This window comes from Salminus brasiliensis, chromosome 10, assembly GCF_030463535.1.
Source record: "Salminus brasiliensis chromosome 10, fSalBra1.hap2, whole genome shotgun sequence".
NCBI classification, from domain to species: domain Eukaryota; kingdom Metazoa; phylum Chordata; class Actinopteri; order Characiformes; family Bryconidae; genus Salminus; species Salminus brasiliensis.
In genome coordinates this window covers 3586526-3612466 of record NC_132887.1, presented here as the reverse complement: position 1 = coordinate 3612466, position 25941 = coordinate 3586526, and the positions used below count along the sequence as shown (strand labels likewise).

Genomic DNA, 25941 nt, shown 5'->3' with positions numbered 1-25941 from the left:
TTATTTAAGAGATTTTCTGTTCATTACTAAAAAACACAAGCCTCTAAACAGCAGTAATTTACCTGGAGAGATTATCGCCACCCACTCACCTGTGATGGTGTTGTAATGGTAAGAGGCATGTGTGAAGGCCTGCAGAAGGTAGGCCTTGTTTTTAAATGTGTAGTTGATCTTCTTCTCAAAGTTCTCAAAGCCAGAGATTAAGTGGTTGAGGGTGCGCTCGGCGTCCGGGTGGTCAAACATGCAGCGTGGAGGGATCTTGAGCCAGCCATACTGCGGCTCAGCAGGACTTTCACACCCTGCTTCTACAGCTTCCCCTTTCTTCCTGCTCCTCTTATCCACTGGAAGTACTTTGAGGCCCAGAGAACAGAGGAACATCTGGGCTGCTCTTTCGCCGCAGCTGGTCAAGTAGCAGCCCAGTAGGGCCTCCACACAGTCTGCAATGCTCTTGTCTGCGATGCACTGCTCCGTGTGGAGATCGTAGGAGATGGACTGCTTCCCCATGTCCGTTCCACAGTTCTCCTCAGACGGGTTCCAGAAACCCACCACAAAATCGTCTTCTTCACCCACCTTGCTGGGGTCCAGGTAGCACATGGCATCCCAGGAGCTGTAGTCGAACTCATCAGGACCTCCGTCAGAGGGGAACTGGGCATTGACGAGAGTGGGCTTCTTCGGGGCTTTCCATTCGTAGCTGGGCTCAGCAGGAGGGAAGCTGCCGAGGGATATCTTCTTACCAAAAGCGCCGGAGCCGATCAGCATGGTGTCGATGAACTTGATGTGCTCGTGATAATACTCCAAGTCATCCTCCACGTTCACCTCATCCTTTGGCTCCTTCCACATCAGATCTTCATCCTCCAGGTCGTCGACCTCATCTTCATCCTCATAGTCATCCTTGCCGGCTTTTCCATTTGCCATGTCTTCCTTGGTCTGAAACGGGACAGATGCAAAAAAAAAACAATGCTCGATCTAAATCGCTGTCAATAATCAAAACTAGGCATCTGGGTGCAGCCTATCAGAGTAAAATAGACGGAGAGGGCGGGGCTTATCCTATTAACACAAGCCCACTCAAATGACCTTTTCTAGTCACTTACAGTCAAGTTTTGTTAGAGACTGCAGGCTTCAATCACACCGAACCTTCATCATGGACAGGTCGTGGACAAGGTGTCCAAAGAACACTGCTCTGGTAACTAGAGACTGAATGATCAACTGATCATTGATAATTTAGCCAGTTCTGAGAGCTGGCTATTTTATATTTTTTTTGCAATATAAGTCGCTGCGGTGTAGCGCCAGGTCACAAAACCAGACAGTTCCTTTTTCAACCATGAGATACAAACCTCCTAAACAGTGGAAGCGGCCATCTTTGTTTATTTTGTGTAGAACATCCAGTGCTACAGCGGATCCATTGGTCTCGATTATAACCACAGTAATGACAATCATACAGTGAGTGGTGTCATAAGCAGAGTTAGAGGAAACCTGAGCTGTGCAGAGGAGGTGGATAACCTTTATCCACCTCCTCCAGTAAAAATGAAGACCTTAGGAGCTAAATTTAAATTCGCCTGCCTTACCACTCTTACCTATCAGAGGATCCCAATCCAGAGAAATGGCTCAGTTATGAAGTTTCGGTAAGTCAGGCGAACTGGACGCTTGCGAGTAGGTTAGGTGGGTCAGCTCTTAGGCTAACCAGGTGCTTGTGAGCAGCATTAGGTAGGTTAACTCCAAGCATCCAGCGCTTCAGCAGCGCTTCAGCAGCGCTTTATAACTTTATAAAGTTTCCCCTCCACCAAACGGTAAGAGCAGACGTATAGACATTTAGGTGGAAGCAGATGTAGAGATAGACGTAGGTCCTCTTCTTTGGACACGCCCCCCACCCCACCCCCCACAGTGTTGTGCTGGTAAGTTAGTTGGTTAAGCTCTAAATAGCATTAAATAACCTGCTGCAATGAGGGTTTAGCAGTTAGCTACTTCATGATCAGGGTCCACAGCAGTGGCCTATTTCAGACTGCACTTGGAATAGGATACAAACAAACCATTTGATAGAAAATGAAAAACTGGGCATGGGGGGCGTGGCCAAATAGTGTACATGTTCAGAGACAGGCTGTAGCAGCTACCTCAGGGGGGCGCTACACAAACTAGGTGGATCAAACTGTAACTAGCAGGACTGTCGGTCCTAAATAAGTGAAAGGAAACCTAGCCGTCTGCATTTTTGCTGAGTGTATCTACTCATGTAGTGTCCAAAATGTGGCGTAAACTGAACCAGGACTTGTGTGCGGTTATACCCTTACTACATGTCGACTGATACTGTTACATATAGAGAATAAACAGACCAAATTATGCATACACACAGTGCAAAAATCAGTGGAAGAACACCGTGCAGAACACAGCAACTGAAAAACAAAGAAATTCCTGGAACAAAGTTAGGAATAGTCCTTTAACAGGCCAAGAACTCCGAACACCAGCGCTAAATATTCACTTAGAGGGATTTGCAATGATTACAGTTTAAAGAGCCGCAGTTAAAACATAGTATTAGGTTAACCCAGGAGAGTCTTAAATGTACAAGAAGAGGCTGGATGTCCCACTCAATGAGTCATAGGCCTTAACGCAATTCAATAGCTGACACACATCCTGAATATCATCTTTACATCATTAATACGCCATAAAGTTGACCATGTGGGAAAAACGTCTGATGAATATTCATTAAAACGTTAACGGCCCTGACATCTAATATTGTAATACAGAGAGCTGACACTAAAATGAGTCAGCCTGAGGCAAAACCGGCATAATCTTACCAGACACATGCACAGCTTAAACCACACTGAGCAACCCAAAACATACAACCCAGCTACAGAACGCACACTCTGAGCGTGGGTGAACGCCTGGGTTTTTTTTATATATTGATTTCCGATTGTTTTCAAGCCTTACTGATGAAAAACACATGCTCAAAACTCCAAAAACCTGAAGCATATAATCTCATACAGTCTAACTCCATGATGATTTAATCAGATCCTTATAAAACTGCATTCTTGAATTCCTGAACTTCCTTTTTCATTTACCTACATTATCCAGAGTTAACTTCATTAGGAGAATTAACTTCTCAGAGCGGCCCGCCCAGTTATGCAGTTCACCACAGGCTGCCAGCAGCCCTTAACTCACTCCAACACACAAGTAACAAAAGGATGCATGTTAAATTGTGTGTTAAACATCTCCCCTACAGCTGCCTGATCTGTTGCACACGAGAAAAAACATATGTCCTTCGCCGAGAAGCTCAAGTGTCCCAGGAAGGATGCCCCTGCCCCCTAGTGGCGAACACGGAGAAAAACCCATTTCCAAATGAAGCCAAGATGTTCTTAATAGCCCAAAGCAGACCCATGAAGAGCTCAGCAATTGTGCATGAAGATGCATGTTGATACCGGCAAAGCAAACAACAGCAGAAGCTTCAGGAGTCCTCACCTCATCAGAGTCCCACTTGTCAGTGCTGCGCTTGTCCTGGTTCACTACGTAGCCTGGGGGTAGCCAGTTCACCGGCGGATCGAAGATAGAGACCACCATTCGACTGGGCAGCCCTTTCTTCTTCCCCAGGCGGTACAGGTTACAGTTACTGACCTAGAAATAGTGAAAATGCTTGTTTTTCCCCTGTTCTGTATTAATTCATGAAGTTACACATATTTACAAAACTCTATTTACTACTCCTAACTATTATATCCTTAATAAAGACATTATTTCTCCTATACTTATATATTTACCCCCCTGCCCCCAAGTCATACACTGTAAAACTAGTAGAGAAATGCTTTGATAAGACTTAAATTGAATAAAACAAAACACTTTTATACACAAATTATATAATTTAACATTTGCTACCTTATCTTGATTTTCATGCGAGTGGACTGGATCATTCTTAAATGCCTGGATATACAGTGATGAACCTGGGATTGGACTCTTGTAATTTTGTAATGAAAGATGCTTAGGTCCGGTCAGTATTTCAAGCCAATATTGGAAGATTTATTTATTGAACTCCAGAAAAGCCAAATGTTTAGGGCACTTTAGGGGTCTGGTCTAATATATAAACGACTGCATATATGCCTATAAATTGATTTGTTTTAATGAAAAAGTGGTGTGTTTGTAAACTCAATTAACTGAGGTGTTGCCATGTCAGTTCATTTGACAATTTATTGCTAACGGCATAAACTAAGTCATCATTACTGTTGTGAACATCAAAAAAATTCCACCATCACTGCCATTAACATCAAACAAAGCTGTCATGCAAAAACCTTGTATTGCCAAAATGGCCACTTTGCAGAAGATGCCAAAAGACTTGATCTTAGTTATTTAAAGTTATTTTGGGGCATTTCTATTGGTGCACTAAAAAAGTGAGAGAAATGTAGAGACTCAAATTTTAGCAGAAAGTGAATAACGACAAAAAGATAGATACAAGGTTTTGTGTGACTGTGATAGTATACCTACCTGTGCGTCATTTTCCATTGCATACCTGAACCCACTAAGCTTGTACGCCCCACAGTCTGATCACCCACATCTAACCAGCACAAAATGTCTTATCACTCATGACCAGCGCACAACCTACCTTCTTACTCCTCATGTAAGAAAGTCTTCCCTCGTGAGCATCAGGATATGTGCAGAACAGATAGGTGGTGATGGCGTGCTTGAGGAAGGAGTCCCCCAGCATCTCCAGTCTTTCTAGGTTAAAGCCGTCGCTGGCGTTTGAGAGGGTCAAGGCCTGCAGGATGAGGCCTGGGTTGGGGCCCAAGGTTTTTGGGGAGTCTCCAGTCGAAGCTGCAGTTTCAGGTGCCTCTGAAGACCCTGACAAAGGTGCTGCGGTGCTGGTTGCCGTTCTGAGCGCAAGGCAACAGTCTGAGGTAGGTTTATTCACATGTCCGTCACGGAAATCCGACTTCCTGCCTGGGGTACATTCATCGCTGGCCTGGGGCTGGGGCTCACCGCTTGGAGAGGGCTGCACAGGAACTGAGGTAGTGGTTTGTGTCGATAGGTCGCTCTCCGGCGAGCCCGGCTGGGAGCATTGGCAAACGTCCCGATTGTGGTGGTCACCGCTTTCGCCCGCTGCGCCATTACTGAGGTTTCCGGAGCAGATGCAGGCGCTCCCGTTGTTGTCCTGTGGCTGCAGAGACGTCTCTGGGAGCGAGTGCGCCCCTAGCTTTTCATCTGGTGCATTGCAGTTATCACACGAGAGGGCGCCTTCTGTGGGCGGAGAGGCCTCGGCACTAAGGCCCTCCTGGGCAGTGTGGTCAGGGGCTGAGCTGGTGCCGTGTTTACAGTGATCTTCGTCCTCCATACATGTGCTGGGGCATGAAATGAAAGACTTGCTGTCGATGGACTTCTTCCATCCGAAATCCAAATTGGGATACCTTTAAATATAAATATACAAACATATGAAGCGGTTATGAAAAAAAGAATTAGGGTTCCTGTTTTCTTAGTTTTTTTTGATCAGAAAGACTAGTGTTAAATCTCATTGGCTCAACAGCTCAACGTTTCCAGCAATTCACTAATTTTCAGGACATTTTTCAGCAATGTCCATGGCTAAAAACACAGTCTCTACATATCTAGGTTTTCCAGGACACGTGGGGGCTCTGATAATACACTCCATAGACTGCCATACACTTCAGATGTAAAGTAGGTGGACCTCTGCTAAAGCAACATTACATAGCTTAAAACATTAGCTTCAAGATCATGCTGATGCTCCACTGACAGTAACAGGGAGAATGGCGTATGTTATTCCCACACCGGGCCGGAAAGCTGCTACTGAGCTCCAGAGCTGTGTAACGCTGCATTAAGCAAGTCATATTAGTATAAAATCTTGTAGTATTACTCTACCGCCTTTAGATGCTGCCTCTGGATCTCTAAGCTTGTCTAGAAATCTGTATGTGTACAGCTGTCCATGAAGGGGGCGCTAAAAACGTGATCTGCATTTACTGCAGTAGAGTAAAAGTGACTAGCAGTTCCTGTTGGGGATGGGGGGGGTACTGCATGGTTGGTGTGGTGCAACGGATAACACCACTTCCAGCCCCTCAATGTATGTTGTCGATGCTGTGCCACACATTCAGCAAGCCTCCTAAAAGTACAACGGCCCAGCTCCATAATTCAAGTAACCTTGTTATTGACTCTTGATAAGAGCGTCAGACGAGCACCATAAATGAAAATACCAATTTTTGCATAATGCTGCTTCAATGTACAATCAATCACGTCTCTGAGGCTTTGTTTCTTACCGTTTGAATAATTCATGAATGTCTCAACACAACACGCACGCTTTGTGCTGGAGGTGTGGGACTGACCTGAAGTCAGGGGGCAGGCTCTGGGCGCCCACGCCCGCATCGCTGGCCGTCTGAGCACGCAGCTCCTCAGCCGTCAGAAGGCAGTGAAGTCTGTAAAGAATGCTGGGAAGGCAGACGGCTTTCCGCCACAGAGAGGCAGGAATCGGGTGAATGGCACACAGTTCAGGAACTAAAATCTGAAGAGATGAAGAAAGAGATAAGCGCGGTTATCCGACGCGAGTCCAAACTCCGCTAACAGAATTAGCCTGCATGATTACACCCACTGGGAGTGCGCAGGAAACACACTCGCAAGCTGTGTAAGACTATGCATACATCACTAATAATCAGCGCAGATCCCCCGTTCAGATTAATACCTGTTTGTTTTGTAGGCTTTCCCACTTGGCCTTCCTCTTCTCCGCACTGCTGAGAGGCAGCGCTTTCCCCTTTTGATTGAGGTGGCGAGGAGTTAAGAGATTCAGTCTGAGGGAAAACAAAAGCACACTCCCTTAGTGAGTTCCTTAATAAAATAACAGTGCATGCCGGGAGTAATTCATTGGCTCAGGTTGACCTCCCACCTCGAGGATGTGTGGTCCACGTCCAGAAGGGGCTGGTTGACGTTGGACAGGTCCAGGTTGTACTTGGTTTTGTAGTACTCGGCGAACGTCTCGTACTCTGGAGACGGGAATTTACTCAGAGGCGTGAGGTCCGTGTAGACATCCGCCACATAGAATCGGTGCGGCTGGTCAAAATTACGATACCTGAGAGAGAGGGAGAGAGAGAGATAACATCTTAGGACATGAGAGGAATCTTTTTCTTGTAAGGACAAAAACTGAACAAACAAGTCTTTAAAGAACAGCTGTCAAATGTGAACTACCAAAGGGAGTTGAAAAGTCCATGGAACATGTTCTTCCTACCTTGGAATGATGACAGCATCCTGGTAGTCCTCCAGTTTGAAAGTGAATGGGTTCTGCTTTGTGTACTGGGTGTTAGGAATGCCAATGCGTGCTTCAGATTTTTCGATATCCTCCATGAACTTGAAGTCCATATCTAAAGTATTGGAATCCCCAACTGGAAAACAAAATGCTTTAGATTCAGACAAAGAGCTCTGAAGATTAATGACCACTTTCTTATCAAATCCTGTCCTATGTCGGTCCACATTCCTACTTGCGGAGGAAAGGGGTGGGGGTGGGGGGTGTCTGGAAAAGATCGGCACTCACCGACATTGAGAGGTAGAACGCAATAGGCAGAGTCGGCCTCGGTGGGCCTGAACTCCAGTGCAGGTTTCTCCAGCCGGAGGATGTGGGAGAAGATGTACTGATGCAGGCGTGTGATCAGCTCCAGCTGGGCCGCACTCAGAGTGAAGCCAGACTTCTGCAGCTCGATGGAGATGGTCACCTCACCAGAGCGGGTGTACACAGGAAAGTGAGGAATCTGCCCACAGTTCAGAAACACGACAGGTCAGTTTGATAAACTGAGAGCATATCAACATATGACCAGAAGAGAACTCCACCAGCCTTCTGACAGAATGGCTTGGTCCGTTGTACTACTGCAGTTATACCAGTTTCACTGCTGATATTTATTACCCAACAATCTGCCATATACTGGTTAAATCTAAGGAGGGGGGGGGGTCTAAAAGCTACGCAGTTCCAAAGAAAAGAGGTGATAAGAATCCATACCCGAGGTATTGGTTTAGCTGTCAGAATGCCAAAACATCTGGTGGTGTCTTCAGGAGGATACAGTTTCCTCCGGCGAAAGTTGAGCTCATCGGGAAGTGGTGTGGTGAGGACCATCCCAATCACATACAGGTAGTAGGACTGCTCTGGTACAGGATAACTGCCTCGAAGACATTCTGGTATCTAAACACAGACAGATGAGTCATTTCACTATGAAGCTTTTAAGTGCGACTCTAAAGCTTTTGACCTGTTCAAGCTGGATTAGACAACATTCAGAACTACAAGTTCAGAACAGCAGCAGATAAACCTTTGTTCATCATCTGTGTTTATGAGAGAGTCATAAAAATCTATATATTTTTAATAAATTTTATAAATCCATTTACTCAGGATGGGAGATTATTATATACACACTCACACACTCACACACTCAGTGAGGAACAGTATTTGAACACCCTGCGACTTTGCAAGTTCTCCCACTTAGAAATCATGGAGGGGTCTGAAATTTTCATCTTCGGTGCATGTCCACTGTGAGAGACAATCAAAGAAATAAATTCCGGAAATCACAATGTATGATTTTTTAAATAATTTATCTGTGTTACTGCTGCAAATAAGTATTTGAACACCTGTGAAAATCAATGTTAATATTTGGTACAGTAGCCTTTGTTTGCAATTACAGAGGTCAAACGTTTCCTGTAGTTTTTCACCAAGTTTGCACACACTGCAGCAGGGATTTTGTCCCATTCCTCCACACAGATCTTCTCCAGATCAGCCAGGTTTCTGGGCTGTCGCTGAGAAACACGGAGTTTGAGCTCCCTCCAAAGATTTTCTATAGAGTTTAGGTCTGCAGACTGGCTAGGCCACTCCAGAACCTTGATATGCTTCTTACGGAGCCACTCCATGGTTATCCTGGCTGTGTGCTTTGGGTCATTGTCATGTTGAAAGACCCAGCCACGACCCATCTTCAGTGCTCGAACTGAGGAAAGGAGATCTCGCAATACATGGCCCCGGTCATCCTCTCCTTAATACAATGCAGTTGTCCTGTCCCATGTGCAGAAAAACACCCCAAAGCATGATGCTTCCACCCCCATGCTCCACAGTAGGGATGGTGTTTTTGGGCTGGTACTCATCATTCTTCGTCCTCGAAACACGGCGAGTGAAATTAAGACCAAAAAGTTCTATTTTGGTCTCATCTGACCACAGAACTTTCTCCCATGACTCCTCTGGATCATCCAAATGGTCATGGGCAAACTTAAGACGGGCCTGGACGTGTGCTGATTTAAGCAGGGGAACCTTCCGTGCCATGCATGACTTTAAACTATGACGTCTTAGTGTATTACCCACAGTAACCTTGGAAACAGTGGTGCCAGCTCTCTTTAGGTCATTGACCAGATCCTCCCGTGTAGTTCTGGGCTGATTCCTCACCTTTCTTAGGATCATTGACACGCCACGAGGTGAGATCTTGCATGGAGCCCCAGTCCGAGGGAGATTGACAGTCATGTTTAGCTTCTTCCATTTTCTAATAATTGCTCCAACAGTTGATCTTTTTTCACCAAGCTGCTTGGCAATTGCCCCGTAGCCCTTTCCAGCCTTGTGGAGGTCTACAATTTTGTCCCTGGTGTCTTTGGACAGCTCCTTGGGCTTAGCAATGTTAGTAGTTGGAGTCTTACTGATTGTGTGGGGTGGACAGGTTTCTGTATGCAGCTAACGACCTCAAACAGGTGCTTCTAATTTAGAATAATAAGTGGAGTGGAGGTGGACTTTTTAGAGACGGACTAACAGGTCCAGAATGTTTGCTGATTGGCAGGTGTTCAAATACTTATTTGCAGCAGTAAAACACAAAAATAATTAAAAAAAAAAAAATCATACATTGTGATTTCCGGATTTTTTTTTTATGTCTCACAGTGGACGTGCACCTAAAAAATTTCAAACCCCTCCATGATTTCTAAGTGGGAGAACTTGCAAAGTCGCAGGGTGTTTAAATACTTATCTTCCTCATAGAGAGAGAGAGAGAGAGAGAGAGACATATAATCTCTCTCTCTCTTTCTCTGTGTGTAATATATATATATATATATATATATATATATATATATATATATATATATATATATATATATACACAGTGAGTCCAAGAAGTATTTGATCCCTTGCTGATTTTCTTCGTTGGCCCACTAATAAAGACATGATCATTCTATACTTTTAATGGTAGATGTATTCTTACATGGAGAGACAGAATATTAAAAAGAAAATCCAGAAAATAAATCTAAGGAATATATATTAATTGATTTGTATTTCATGGAGTGAAATAAGTATTTGATCCCTTAGTATTCATTAGCAGTTCTGGCTTTTACAGACCAGTTAGACACTCCCAATCAACTTGTTACCTGACCTGAAGCCACCTGTTCTCACTAATCACTTGTGTGAAAAACACCTGTCCACAGAATCAGACAGATCACACAGATTTCAAGTCTCCAACATGGGTAAAACCAAAGAGCTGTCACAGGACCTCAGAGTCAGAATTGTTGACCTTCACAAAGCTGGAATGGGCTACAAAAAGATTAGTAAGGTGTTGGATGTGAAAGTAACAACTATTGGTGCAATTATCAGAAAGTTTAAAGAGTATAACATGACAATCAACAGACCTCGGCCCGGTGCTCCAAAGAAGATTTCGCCTCGTGGGGTGGCAATGATGCTGAGAACAGTCAGAAATCGTCCTGCAACCACTCGGCAGGAGTTAGCAAATGACCTGAAGGCAGCTGGGACCACAGTTTGCAAGGAAACAATTGGCAACACTTTGCGCAACAATGGATTCACATCCTGCAGTGCCCGAAAGGTACCCCTGCTGAAGAGAGCACATGTGGAGGCGCGCCTCAAGTATGCCAATGATCATTTGAAAGATGAACCAAGTTATTGGGAGAAGGTTTTGTGGTCAGACGAGACCAAAATACTTTTTGGCCTCAACTCCACCCGCCATGTGTGGAGGAAGAAAAATGCTGCCTATGACCCCAAGAACACTGTGCCCACCGTCAAGCATGGAGGTGGAAGCATAATGTTTTGGGGGTGTTTCTCTGCCAAGGGTACAGGGCTACTTCACCGCATCACTGGGAAGATGGATGGAGCCATGTACCGCACAATCCTGAGGGACAACCTCCTCCCCTCTGCCAGGGATCTGAAAATGGGCCGTGGTTGGGTCTTCCAACATGATAACGACCCTAAACATACAGCAAAGGCAACAAAGGATTGGCTCAAGAAAAATCACATTAAGGTCATGGAGTGGCCCAGCCAGTCGCCAGACCTCAATCCGATCGAAAATCTATGGAGGGAGCTGAAGGTCAGAGTTGCCAAGCGACAGCCCACCAACCTTCATGATTTAGAGAGGATCTGCAAAGAAGAGTGGGCCAAAATTCCCCCTGGTGTGTGTGCTAAACTTGTGGTTAACTACAACAAACGTCTCACCGCTGTGCTTGCAAACAAAGGCTTTGCCACTAAGTATTGAGTGTGTTTGGCAAGAGGGATCAAATACTTATTTTCCTCATTGAAATACAAATTAATTAAAATATATTCTTTAAAATTATATTCTGGATTTTTGTCTTGATATTCTGTCTCTCCATGTTAGAATATATCTACCATTAAAAGTGCAGAAGGATAGTGTCTTTATTAGTGGGCAAACAAAGAAAATCAGCAAGGGATCAAATACTTCTTGGACTCACTGTATATATATAGAGAGAGAGAGAGAGAGAGTCTGTCTGTCTTCCTTCTCTTCCAAGAACAGGGTAATAAGTGTTCACTTCTGTCGAGTTACTCTGAAAACATAAGTTCCCCAGAAGTGCCCATAACTTCTGCCATAAAGCACCACTCTGCTAAACATTCTGGTTCAGATGTAGCCTATAGTTCCACATGATCTGGAAGTACAATTTGAGTAGTTTTACAGCTTCCGATGAGTAGTTCATAGTCTTAATTGTTCAATGACTACTAATATATGAGGAGCGATTTTAATCCAGTATGCATCTGCACTGTGTTGTTTTTACAGTCTTAATAATTGACCAAGGAGTAACGAGTGAACAGCAATTTTAACACAGTATGAATCTGCAGGGTGTGTAGTTTTAGTTTGATATGAATTTGCACTGGGAGTGGGCCATATAATATTTTATCAAAATCGTAATAAATGTTACCTTACAAGAGAGCATATCAGGGATATCATCAGTGCTTAAAGAACACAGACTCATTTAATGACTGTGTAATTTGTGCTGTTAATTAGATGTAGTGAGCAGATGTTGAATATAAATCGCTGTACTCAGAATGGGGGAGCATTTGAATAGCAGTTTGAGAATTGCTCACTGCTGATGCATTTTGTCTGCATGTCAAAATATCAGAATAAACATTGTGTAATGTGAAAGTGTCTTTAAATATTATAATATTTTTACCACATCACCCAGCCCTAATCAGCCATGTGTCCAGTTATCACAGTCTTACTAATTGACTAAGGACTGACAACTAAAAAAGTGTAACATTTTGAACCAGTATGAAACTGCACTGCGTCGTTTTAAACACCCGTAATAACAGACTAAAATTTTAATCCAGTATGAATCTGCAAGTTGGGCTGTTGTTTACAGTTTGACAGTAATAATGAGCATCTTCTGCAATTGGCTGAACCCAGAGCTTCCTCCATAGCCATGCTGTGGAGTGTTATCAAGAGTGCCCTGCAGCATAAACCTAACATTACCATGCAACCTACCAACCTTCTAACCTGTGGAAATTGGTGAACTTTGCCAATCCCATAAGCCAATCAAATCCCTTATGATTGACATTACTGAATCTCCCCAGATAAAATGAATCCAGATTGTGTACAGTTTAACCTAGTGTGTGCCCAAGGAACTACACAAGCATCAGTATGAGGTTCAGCAGTTTCTGAAGTGTGTACTCACGGCTTTTGGGTAGCACTGCCTCCTCTTGGTGGAGCCTGGCCTTCCTGGAACGTTAGTCTCCTCTTCATCGTGCAGGTCCAGCTCCTCCTCATACTTCACCGTCTCCTTCCCCACCGGCATTAAGTGATCATCCAGTTCACCTAAGCACAGCCAGACCGAGAACATTAGCAAACGGAGGCTTTCACTCATCAGCTGTATTAAGCAGATGGGAGCAATCGTACCTATTTTGTGAAGTTTTTCACAACAATGTAGTGCAACTGCTTTCTCTGCGATCCTTGCGCAAAGCATTGGGGGCCCCTACAAAAGCAAAGATGAATAAATGAGCACAAAGCTTCATTCAGTGTGGTTTCATCTGCTAGAGTCTTTATTATTAAATCATGCATTATTCTGACAGTGCCTACAGACTCGCTGGACACCCCTACGATTTTTCAAATAGGAGCGACTTTCCCCAACCCAAACTAGAAGCCTGGGATTTTTGGTATGGAAACAGTTCAATTTCCAAAAAGTAGGACTACACCCTTCTGTTTTTACAAAATACATAAAAACCTCAAGATAAAAAAACGTTATTACTGTTGGCTTACTGTTTAAGATCTCTTAAACATATGTTATTGTAAGTAACTGGTAATTACTAGGCCTTAAAGCAGACAAGATTGAGCATCAGTGCTGCCTGCATAGACCCAACTGAAGAACAGCAAATGTAGAAAAGACCAACCAAAGTCCACCACGTAAAGTGTTCCTAAATGAAGAAACAACCAAAGAACCACATATACACACACCTTGATAGGCTCCCTGAGGGGGGAGTTGATTGGAAGGAAGAGTGTGGATTGGTAGACACCGGTTTTCAGCTCTACAGTCTTGCATTTGGGGGCAAGGTGGGTGAAAGGGTCACTGGGTAGCCTTGCGCAGTATCTGCAATACAAGCCAGACACATTGACAATTTAATAATATGCAAAATTTACATTCTTAGACAGTTTGCAACACTGCAATATCTTAAATATCTAATAGAGCTTGATTTAAGGACATCAAATGCGTACTTATTTATTACTGGTGTCAGTGCTGCCTTGGGAGTAAAGCCAAATCTTAATAAGGCATTACCATCATTCAGGTGTTCAAATCACTGCTAAATAAAGAGTTTTAATCTGTGCTTTGATTCTATTTATTTATTTATTTATTTATCTCGCAAAACATACTTAAGAGCCACCTCCAATATTAGTGTCTCTCTCACTCTCAGCACATTTGAAATAATGCACGAAGCATGTTATGTCAATAATGAGTGTTATTTAGGCATGGGCAGGGTAGAAAAGCAGCCAATCGGAGGCTTTTCTGCTTCCACAATGACCAATAGGTGTCAACTTTTGGAAGGTTGCTGCCCGCATAATAGGAAAAAAAAAAAACAACAACTCTATTTCAGTCACAGACACAGAAAAACTTAATATTCAACAGCAAATTATTAATTTAACAACATAAACTTTGTTAAACAAATCACATTCGTTGCAAAAATGCTATAAGGAGTACACCAGATGAAAACGTTTAAAGCAGGAGTTTGAGAGAGCACAACCAGCCCTACTCTTTCCATGAGCACTTTTAGCGCTAAGGGGGGGCTACAAACAGGTGGGTTAATTAATGAATTTGCGAGTGCGGACCACGCTAGCTGAGGCAAGGAGGGAGAACTCGAGAAATTTGGACTGGAGTTCTGGGGGGCTTCAAGAGGATGGAATTCGAAGCCAGACCCCCCCCCCTTGCCAGGTAGAGGTTGAGTAAAATTGGATCAGGAGGAGCAGGGGTGGTGGTGGGATGCAAGTTTTCGTCACGAGAATGAGAAGGGAGAGGAGCGGTTTTGTAGCGCGTAGTAATAGAGGGGAGGAGTTTGGGCGTGGTCCTGCTCCCAAACTTTCAGTTATTACATAACTCCATTTAATATGTTTTTTATTAATAAGTGAGAAAGCTTTAAATAAATGCAACATGTCCTCAGAAGTCTGAGAGGTTGTGAGCTTTTGAGCAAAGATTTTCAGTGATGACCTGTTGACATGGCCAATAGCAGTGTTGACTGTGACCCTGGGTCCTCCATCGTCAGTACGGAGCACATAGGGGGGGAGGATGTTGTCATCATCCAACACGGACTCCACCTCGTAGTCGTTACACTCTGCTGACTTGGAACATTTGTTTCGGAGGATCTAAAGTGTGCAGACAAGAAAAAAAAAGCCTTTAAATTTAAGCACAGATCTTCTGTTTGATTTCTGTCCAATCCCAACAAAGCAAACACAAACTGTGACAAGAACACAAACAGCAATTTTAAGCTTCTTATATTAAAGTTTTAATGTAAAATAAATCTGACCTTCTCTATTGCCTTGTAGGTCTTGAGATCCTCCTCAAAGGTTTTTGTGCATTCACTGTCAGCCAGCATGATGTAATTGGAGACGGGAGCACGTGCTCGACCCTTGGATTGCACATAGGACCGATACTCTGTCGGCAGGTCGAACCGTACCACCAAATTGCATTTTGGAATATCCACCCCTTCCTCCACGATGCTGGTAGCGATTAGTAAGTTAGTTTCATGTGCCCGAAATTTCCTTAACACCTGGAGAAAAGAGGCAGGAGGCACTGAGATTACATGACACTCAGCTGACCGAGGGAAAAATCAGAGCTTAACACGCTAAGCCCTAAAAAAGGTCAAATGCTCACTCACTTCCTCCTGTTTTCTGAACTCCACCTCCATCTGCTTGTTGCGAGGCTGGTTCTTGCCAATGCTGTGGCCTGTGATGAAGTTGCTACTGATGTAGGCCAGCTCTGGGTCCTGCTTCCCAGCCTCCTTGATCAGCCTGTGTTTCCAAGAAAACATGCATGATATGAGGATGTATGAGGTAGCTATGGTAACACAGTCGCACTCACTGATGCAGCAGATCAGAGGTCGGACGTCCGGTCCGGGTCCAGAACCAGATGCTGTCCTAGCTGGACCTGGACTAATAAAGTTCTCTATTGAGAACTACTTAAATCGACAGGGTGTTTATTTTAAACAGTGTAACCTTTACGGTACAGGTTTACTGCATCACCAGTTATTAAGCTTTTAATTTTAAGATGCACATTTTAAAAGAACTTTCAAGAATTGTGTTAATTGTTATTTTTAAATCTTAATGAAACAAGATATTTTTATAGTCTACATTTTGTCCAGTTGAAATATTAATAAATAAAATATTATTATATTATACAATTTTAACTGTAATGTAAAATAAATCCGTTGCTAACTACATCAAATGGTGATTTAACTGCTAGGCTGCTTCAATATACAGGATATGTCACTGCAAGTTGGACACACACACACACACACACCTCTTCAACTCACTGTAATTAAATACCTCTGCAGAACATTATAACTACAGGGAGTATTTAGGGAAATTACTGGAATATTCAAGCATGTCTTAACCTAAACTCTATAGGGTCCCCTCTACCCGTGTCAGACCAGCTGCCACCTACTAGTCCGACCAGCAGGCCCACCACCACCCATGCCAGACCAGCAGCACACCATCCCACCACTACTACCTGTCTAATGACCATGTTAAAACCTAGATGGACTCTTAACTATCTGCCACTATTAATATTACCATTAGTAACCATGATTACTCTCATTACTCTGACCATCACTGCCATGAATGTATTAAGTTATACTACACCATTATTATTATTACATTATGATTATGAATATGTTGCACACCTGAGCAGTACAACAGTTTAGATGGTTTGGTGCCCGTCAATCATTTTTGAATAAATCAATAGTCTTAAAATAAATAAAGTCAATAAAGTCTTTTACTAATTACCAATTATGTAAAGCTGCTTTGTAACAACAGTTGTAAAAAGCTATACAAATAATAAAAAAATGATTTGATATCTATAACATCTGCAGCACATATCTGATTACCACAGACAACAATTCTGACATTTCCCTCTAATTAGAAATGCACAGTGACCAAGGCAATGAGAAGCTGACTGAGCACCTAGCTTCAGCCTATTGACTTCTATTGTACAGCTTTAACAGGTCTGGTTGATTTAGCAGCTAAGGGGGCAATTGCTTGTTCCCCCCCCCCCATGAATGAGCTAGATTTGGAATAAATCCTTAATAAATGGATCATTTAAAAGCTGCACTGTGTGTTTATTCGTGTCGTTAGTTGGATGATTAGTTGGAAATTATTTGGATTATATGAAACATTTAAAGAACTTGAAGACTAAAAGACACTGGAAGGGGTAAATACTTTCTCACAGCACTGTACATGTAATTCAATCCTGCATGTTCTCATTTAGGTTGTATTTTTTACAGCAATACTAACTAGTCATGCGCTGTAGATAAGATTAGGTCACCGCAAAGTACTTCCCAAACCAACCTATTTAAAACAACCGCCGTGTATCGCCTCTCCACGAAGATGATCCCACAGAGGATGTTGGTAAACGGAGAAGGAAAGTTGGCTTCTGGCTTTTCCTTCACCTCCACCTCCTCATCATCATCCTCGTCCTCCGAATCGCTCCAAGAGACGTAATTGTCCTGATTGCGGTTGTTGTACCACTCCACGCTCTCAAACTGCTGCCTCTCGAAGGGCTTGTACTCGTGTAAGATCTCAAGGAGCTTGATGACCTTGGGTGTGACGAACTTCAGGTCCAGAGAAGCCGGGGAGAAGTGCTCCTCGCAAAGTGCGTGAAGTTTCCTCAGAATGGTATCCGTGAAGAGCAGGAACTTGCGGTTCAGCTCCTCCTGCTCGTGCTTGATGTACTTCTGGAGCTCTCGGACCATGATGCCAGCAGCTTTATCGGCACACCACGGGCCCAAGACGGTCAGAACCGCCCTACAGTCATTCAGAACCTACAGGAAGAGGACCAGTTTAAAAAGTCTGATACGTCAGGGCCTAGTTAGCATATTGCATGGTGCTGTGACGAGACGATAGCAAAGGCCATAAAGTTAAAAGTCCATACATTTTATGGACAAAAGTATTGGGACACCTGCACATTCGCTGTTTCTTCTGACTTTAAGGGCACTGAAAAACAGGCCATCCTGCTTTTGTTGGAGTAACTGCCTACTGTCCAGGGAAGGCTTTCTATCAGATTTTGGAGCATTGCTGTGAGGATTTGATTGCATTCAGCAACAACAATGTGAACCACAGAGTTAGCGAGGTCAGAATGTTTGATGATTACCACCCCACCCCATTCCCAACTCATTCCACAGAACACAGCTCCACGCTGGGGGGCTTAATACCCCTCTAGCTCACGGCTGGCATTAGGCAGCATGGTGCCAATAGGTTCATTATGTTTATCTGCTCCAATGCTATTTGCACATATTTGCATATCTGTCAATGCAATGAGTGCAACTTAAAGTAGCTGAATGCATTCATTAGAGGGGGTGTCCACAGAAACTGGACATGGTGTATATTTTGCATCTCTAGACCACAGGTATTTTTAAAAACATTTTCAAAAACAAACTGAAAAGAACCTGTTTGGAGATGTAGGTGGGGTCTCTGTCTTCTCGATGTGCAGATAAATTGCAGTCGTTGAGAAAATGTAGAGCTTCATCCAGCTCACTCAGGAGCGTCTCCGAGAGTCCACTCTTGTCCTGGTAGGGGCCACAGTCCAGCACCACCTCACGAGGCTGAGATGCATATCTGCATTTTGAGGTAATAAAATTGTCAGAGTTAGTCATACCATTCTAATTGTCAAGAAAGTCAAGATAACACTAATAACACTCCTACAGAAAGTGGTGGTGGTGATTCTCCATCACTGTGTTCATCATTAGAACATCTCCAAAGTTCTCCTCTCTCGTGGAGTCTAGTATTATTTAGAGTTCTCCTCAGATCAACACCTGGTTTGGTGGTAAATCAGGGCTTAATGATGGTAAATCAGGTGAGCTGCTGCTGCTGCTGGAGTTGAACACATCCTCCACGCTGTGCTGGCTGGACTGGGGGGGCGTCCAGGAGAAACCTGGAGGAACTGAGCTCTGTTCTTCAGACTAGCTCACAAGAGCTCACTACTTTCTTTTAACTGGATTTTCATTTACTTGCATCTGTTCTTATAAAAAAAAGTAACCTTACATCTAAAATTAACTGAGGTGTTCCACCATCTGCTGCTTTACATGATTCTGAATAAAGAAGCTGGGGAAGCTAAGGAAATAACACACCTATCCAACACAACGAGGTCAGTGGCAGTTTCTGCATTGCTTTTCAGGATCCTCTCCAGGTTCTGAATCTTTTCCTCCAGGTCAGACGGGTCACATTTGCCATTCAGAATGGAGGCGGTCAAACCCAGGATACGCGGACAGCCCCAATAATCCTCACATTTCTAGGAGTGTCAAGAGCAAAGGTTTAAAATCAAGACACCAGAAAGCATTTCTTACAAATACTGCTGTAAAACAGTCATGCAGTTAGAATACAGGAACGATTTGAATGATTCTCACAATAATAATAATAATAATTACACACACATACATATAACAAAACCCAGCCTAACCCATGTAATGCTCCCAACGTTGGGTGAGGGAGTGTAAGGACTAACCAATGCCTCATCAGACACATAAGCAACCAGTTACTGCCTCTTTTCTAACTGCCGCAGGCAGGAAAGCGCTGTGTACCCAGCTCTGATGCACCAGCCATCAGACACCCGGGCCAGCACCATCACACTGACGTAATGCAGAGAGCGTGACAGCCATTTACCCACCCAGTCTCAATTACACTCCCTCAGGCTCTGGCTGCTGATAGTAGGCAGCCCTCAGATCCCAGATTCGAACAAACTATCTTTGGGCCATAGTGGCAGCGCCTTGGGTCGTGGTCCACTGGATCACTCTGAGCCTTAATTTTAACATTACAAAATTTAGGCAGTTTAATAGCCACCTTAGAGAGATGCATTTTTATAGTCATCAGAGACTCCATATTGGGGTCAATGGCTCTGAACTGGCTGACGTCAGCAGAAAATGCTGGACATCCAGAATATTAGACAGAGAGACAAATCAGATCTGATCTGATCGGTGTTTGTTGATGTGGGGTAATAAAGTGTTTGAGTAATTGGCATTAATAAAAAAAACAGCTAATTTTAAAGCTCAATATTGGGTTGAATTAACATACAAGGTTCACCATCAGTTTCAGAAAAGAAAAAGCCTCTATTACAAGCAGTACAAAGCACCCACAGTGATGCCCAGTTTAATATTCATACAGTTTTAATATTACCATATCTTTACACTTATGTCCAATATGACCAAATCACCAGCACTAAACACAGACGCCTATTAAAACACGCCACCGAAGTGACAGCTTCTCTAGCATCTCTCCAGGATGACAGCTAGATGAGACCTTTATTCATTTCTCTCTACACAATGACAGGTGTGAATTTCAGGTTAATAATCTATGCGACTGTAATTTTACCTTCATTATGTCCCGGTAGGGATGGTCCGTGATTGCGAGGTGACATTCGTCAAAAACCAGCAGGTTGATTTTTGATAGTGACAAGACTCCACTCCTCAGCACATGCAGAAAGATGTGGCACGTCATGACGAGCACCTGGGAGAATAGATATTATGGAAAAGAGGCAGGCAGTGTGAGGGAGATGAAACGATACCGCCCTGCACAGATTACCAGATGACATGTGGAGGAAAGGTCGAGTCAGCTCACGGCTGAAACGACGCTGAGAAATTCATCAATGTTTTAAAGTGGCTGAAAACTTTTCCACGCGTGTAATCACACCTGATTTTCCATTATCTCCTGGGTCCACTTTTCCTCCAGCCATGACGTAGAGCTGTCTGTATACTCCCCAACCTGAAGATCTGAATGGGTTCTTACAGTGGATGCTTGCTGAACCACAGACGATGCTACAAACAGCAGCAAAGAATAAATAAAAAGGTTATAAAGTCATACGCTGCTTTAAGGTCCCCACCTGCAATAGATCATTTCTGTGGCCCTCACAGACAGAGGTATTTCACACACAATGTTTTTAAACATTAAAACAATTACCACAACAAACAATTTAATCTCATAAAGCAGAAAATGTACTAAAATCTAATGCTCTTGCTGCACTGTTTGCTGTGACTTCTCGTTTCATTAAGGGGTCCATTTTATCTATGGAAAACCACAGTCAGGCTGTAAGGTCTCAAAAGTTGCAGTAAAAAGTGTTGTGTGGAGGTCCACCCGCTTTATTAGTGCCCAAGTGTTGTTTCACATTGATTAAATGTTATTAGTAATTTTGAGAACATCAGTTTCCACAACTTTTGTTCATAAATGTTAAATACGGATCTAAAGACCACACAGACATCAAAAATTCATTCAAGTTCTTATGTCTTATTTCAATAGGAATACAATCCATACATAACAAATCAAAGTTTGTCACACTGTTACTGCCCAACTAGCAGTGAAATGCTTTGATAACTGTCCATTTTCACAAAACAATAAATAAAATTACATAATAGACAGAGCAGAGATGTTAAATAATCTTATGTTAAATACTACTACTATAATAATAATAATAATAATAAAACACATGTAGGAATGAAAAACACTATAACACACATATATATATATACAACAAAAAATAATAAATACAACTTGACTGTTTACCTGCATTCACCAGGAAAACAGTCCTCTTCCCATTCCCTTGTCGGATTTGGTGGGAGAGCTCTTTTATAAGAAGTACTGCAATAAAGGTCTTCCCTGAGCCTGTATTTAAGCAGACTATAGTATTGTGTTCAAGAGCTGCTTCAAGAAGTTCAACCTAAAGAAAGGACACAAAAGGGGGGGGGGTGTAAGACAAAATATCAGTGCAGGCTGGACCACTGGAAATTATATAGGTTAGTATTGTCCTTCAGGAGAAATGTCTCCTAAAGAGCCCATGTTCTCAAAGCTACTAAACTACGGAAGCCATTTGTGGCCCCGTTTCGACAGACTTGCCTGATATTTCCTTGGTGTGTATATGTTGTCGTGGATAGCTTCCTGTTGCCACGGGAGACCAAAGAAGGGCCCCATGGGTGAGGAGGCAGGGGTCACCAGCTGTAGTCCTGCCATGCTTAGAGACTCTGAAGCAGGGGGCCTCCACTCATCCAGTGTTTATCTCATTTCATCCTGGTCTTCTAAAGCTCACTGCACAGGAAAAGACCACAGTAATCAGCTCTCATTCAGAGTCTCCAACATAAAAAAGCTTAAGTTCTTTCCTCTGGGCGAACAAAAGTGATCGCGCTTGTATTGAGAAAGGCAGAAATGCGGACAAACAAAGTGAAAACGCCAATAAAACACACAGAACACCGCTAATCTCCTCTTAATCCAAAGCGTCCATGGTGTGACCGTTATTAAAAACTGCATACTGTCTTGTCTTGCTTTTCAGTGTTTTATCTTATTTAAAACATCACTTGAAAATGTCAGCCACACAAGTACACACACACTAAATACATTAAGAAAACCTCCAAATTTAAGAGCCTTTATATAACATTTATGTATGTATGTGTATATATATATATATGTGTGTGTGTTCGTTTATTTTATATATATATATATATATATATATATATATATATATATATATATATATATATATATAAACAAACACATATATATATATAATATATAAATACACACACATATATACATACACATACACATATATATATATATATACATACACACACACACACACACACACACATATATATATATATAATATATAAATACACACACATATATACATACACATACACATATATATATATATATATATATATACACACACACACACACACACACACACACAAACTGTTCCAGAGGATCTGTTACACCACCACCAAACTGTATGAGTGTTTTTCCTGCAATAACTGAGCGCCACCCTCCGACTGCTTTACCATTAAAGAGCAGATATAACCCCAAAAAAAGGTGAGTCTGCTCGGCCCAGTTTACTGCTGTATGTCTTCGGGAGCATTGGGGGCTGGTAACAGAGACGGGTCTGTACTCACAGGGTGTGTGTTCCTCACGATGCTGTGGGGCCAGGGAGAACTTATTCTGGGCTTCATCATCAGCACTCCTCACTCAACGCATTCTCAATCCAACCCGTCCCACCCCCAGACACACGGCCAGAGGGTCTGCAACACAGAGAGACATGTAACACACACCATCCACCATGTGCACACAGCAGAGAAAAAAAGAAAAGGAAAAAAAAAAAAAAAAAGAGTGGATGTATTTTTCTCTTTTAGGTGAAAATCTATATTATTGATCCATCTATATCTCGACCGTATTGATTTATATCCCAGCACTGGTAAGTACTGTGAGCTGCAATGCTATAGAACAAGTGCTACATAAAGCCTGGGCCATCATTCCTATAACATAAAAGAAGCAGGACAGCAAATTCTTACAAATTCTCCTCTTCTGTAATATTAATTTCTATGATGATACAGCACAGCTGCCTCTACTTTGAAGACTGGGGTTCGAATCCCCACTTCGGTACGCCCGCCATACTACACCAATAACTGTATCATGGGTAGAACGCTAAATCACGACACCAAACAGCCATAACATTATCACCACTGACCAGTGACTTCATCTACACTATTAAAACACTGATGTCTGGACAACTGGACCAGAACATCTCCAAACCATCAGGCAGGACCTGTGGGAAAGAGATGTCCATTTTCTGTACACCTTCACTACTGCGGCTGTAGAACATCCCACACAAGTTAGCAGTTTCCAATATATCATGACCACTCCTGGGTTGGAATGAACTTGAACCCTATTTTACAATTAGAAATACTGAGTATTTACACATTAACTTATACTATACATATACGCACATAAACATACCCCTTTTTTTACAATATTGCACTGGTAATAGCAGTTGAAAGCTTAGGACTAATGTCCTAAAGGCCATGATATTAAGAGTACTGGGTGAAAGGCGGTAGCAGCTCATATACCTCTGATACCTCCACCTTCGTGAGCCGCCATAGCGAAGAGGTACCGAGAATGCAACTGCCCTCCACACATTATAACAGTGGTGCCCTACAGACCATTGATTGCAGAGGGGAACCACGACTCCAGTAAGTGGTACAGAGCATTTTAAGTGCCAAACCTCTATACTGAACACCATCCATCACCTTATACACATGCCACAACGTCTCGCTAGTCTTCTGCCCCCCCCTCCAATTATGAGAATTGGTATCTTTGCTCCTAGGCTCCCCCTACAGTTGGGCAGTGCAATCTACTGTTGCACCACTGCTGTAAATACAATTGCAACGTCCCTGAGAGATACAGAAGTAGCATCTGCCGTGACAGAAACATTCGGACAGAGGCCTATCCTAATAATCCCTCCTAATTTCTGCTGCATGAGAGAATATACAGAATTTTGTTAACACCCGTTAGGCAAGACTTCTAACACTACATGCTCTTAGCGCTGCACCATGATTAAACTATACACTGCTCTGGATAATAGCGCCTGCCAAATGCCACAAACGTAACCGCTATACGTCATAGAATAGCATGTGTTACCTTTACACAGTGGATGGGTGGTCACAGCCTGAGACAATATGCTCTCAAACGTTCTGAAAATAAACCAGAAAAATACGACATTACGGACATATCTGTGGCAAGGGCATGGCAGCTGAATATGGATGACAACTGGCTTGTCAACACATTTTTGCAGCACTAAAATCAAAACCAAACGTCCCGACCACCACCCCCACCCCCACACCCCCCCCCAATCCCCTGTCCCGACCGCCGCTGTTCGGCACAGCTGCAACACATCACAGCTCCGGGGCGGCTCTACTGCGAGAGCACATTTGCTCTTGGTTAAAATCTGCTTTCAAAATCGGTGTTGGGCTTCATGAATCTAATTCAATCACACACGCTACTCACTTTCAGGCCTTTCAAAATGCTGACACGCATATCTTTTGGTCTGTGACACATTCCGTGTTTAATGCCCGAATGAAGAATTTGTACTTGTGTTGCGGCTTCATGGTTGCCCACTTCACCCTAACTGTACGGAGGGAAAAGTGCTGACACTGGCGTTTAAACCCTAGAGGAGTACGATTTCAAAAATGATGCCACGTTTTGAAACTCGGGTTCAAACTCTAGACGTTCAGCAAACCATCAAATTCATGCAGTTTTCCAGTTTACCCTTCTTGGTGTCTGACGACTGCTTCTTTAGTTCAGCGCTGGCGCTACAAGACTAACGTAGCTAAGAGTAATAGACGTTTTTAACGACGATAAGAATTCGCTTCTTATTAAATAAACGGCAATGGGAGCTTTCACACTTCCAAACTTAGGACCAATTCTGCGTTCTGTCTGGAGTGGGGTTCATTATCACTGGTCAACATTCACACCTTACAATTTCACTCAAATCTTCCATCGTTTGGCCCATACCACGTTTAAGACCTCTGCATTCGGCCCAAGCCGCCCGTTCAGACCTTACGGTTTGGCCCATGCCACAGTTTCTGCATTTGAGAACTTTATTTCTGCTTTACATTCATCAATCTTCACACACATCTAGAAGAGACACATACTGTTTGTCCTTCTAGGGACACACCAAACGTGCCATGGTCAAAAGCCTGATCTGCACCGAGAGCCCTTCCAGCTTCAAGTACGGCTCGGCTCGACCCGCCATCCTTTAAGATCCACTGAAGACGAGCGTCCAACACTCACTGTCTTCAAACCCAGACTGAAGACCCTCCTCCTCTTCTGGGAGTACTCAGGTGAAGAGAAGAGTACTATGGTCTCCTTACTGACTTGTGTTTAGTAGAGTCTAAGATTAGAGGATCTTTGAATTATTATAGTCGATTCTAACTAGCTGAGGTTTTTCTTGAGTAAATAGTAAAGCACTTTTGTAAGTCGCTCTGGAGAAGAGCGTCTGCTAAATGCCTTAAATGTAAACCGTGATGTTCGGGACGAATACCCGTACCGTTACACCTCTACTTTACTTGAACACAAATGCTAAAGCGGTCAAAAGCGATGGTCTACGTTCACACCTTACAATTTTACCCACATCTTCCATCGTTTGGCACACACCACGTTTAAGATCTCGGCATTCGGCCCACGCCGCCCGTTCAGACCTTACGGCTTGGCCCACACCAGTTTCCGAATGGAA

The 25941-nt window shown here is 43.1% G+C and overlaps 1 protein-coding gene across 2 annotated transcripts in view; it reads right to left on the bottom strand.

The window, feature by feature from the left end:
- Nucleotides 1-25941, bottom strand: part of dicer1 (dicer 1, ribonuclease type III) — a 34780-nt gene that overhangs the window by 3950 nt on the left and 4889 nt on the right. The window contains exons 2-25 of one of the 2 annotated variants that reach the window (XM_072690248.1): nucleotides 24348-24400; nucleotides 22826-22951; nucleotides 21774-21962; nucleotides 21444-21597; nucleotides 20577-20701; nucleotides 20259-20393; nucleotides 19022-19182; nucleotides 18341-18509; nucleotides 17244-17716; nucleotides 15557-15689; nucleotides 15206-15448; nucleotides 14890-15044; nucleotides 13647-13779; nucleotides 13092-13167; nucleotides 12871-13010; nucleotides 7952-8131; nucleotides 7493-7706; nucleotides 7190-7343; nucleotides 6851-7033; nucleotides 6650-6755; nucleotides 6297-6472; nucleotides 4574-5372; nucleotides 3445-3597; nucleotides 90-924 (exon numbers count right to left, since the gene is read on the bottom strand). In XM_072690248.1, coding sequence (XP_072546349.1) covers nucleotides 90-924; nucleotides 3445-3597; nucleotides 4574-5372; nucleotides 6297-6472; nucleotides 6650-6755; nucleotides 6851-7033; nucleotides 7190-7343; nucleotides 7493-7706; nucleotides 7952-8131; nucleotides 12871-13010; nucleotides 13092-13167; nucleotides 13647-13779; nucleotides 14890-15044; nucleotides 15206-15448; nucleotides 15557-15689; nucleotides 17244-17716; nucleotides 18341-18509; nucleotides 19022-19182; nucleotides 20259-20393; nucleotides 20577-20701; nucleotides 21444-21597; nucleotides 21774-21887 — 5011 coding nt within the window. In that variant the 5' untranslated portion in view covers nucleotides 21888-21962; nucleotides 22826-22951; nucleotides 24348-24400. The remainder of the gene's footprint in view (nucleotides 1-89; nucleotides 925-3444; nucleotides 3598-4573; nucleotides 5373-6296; nucleotides 6473-6649; nucleotides 6756-6850; nucleotides 7034-7189; nucleotides 7344-7492; nucleotides 7707-7951; nucleotides 8132-12870; nucleotides 13011-13091; nucleotides 13168-13646; nucleotides 13780-14889; nucleotides 15045-15205; nucleotides 15449-15556; nucleotides 15690-17243; nucleotides 17717-18340; nucleotides 18510-19021; nucleotides 19183-20258; nucleotides 20394-20576; nucleotides 20702-21443; nucleotides 21598-21773; nucleotides 21963-22825; nucleotides 22952-24347; nucleotides 24401-25941) is intronic. The other variant, XM_072690249.1, reaches the window with a different exon arrangement.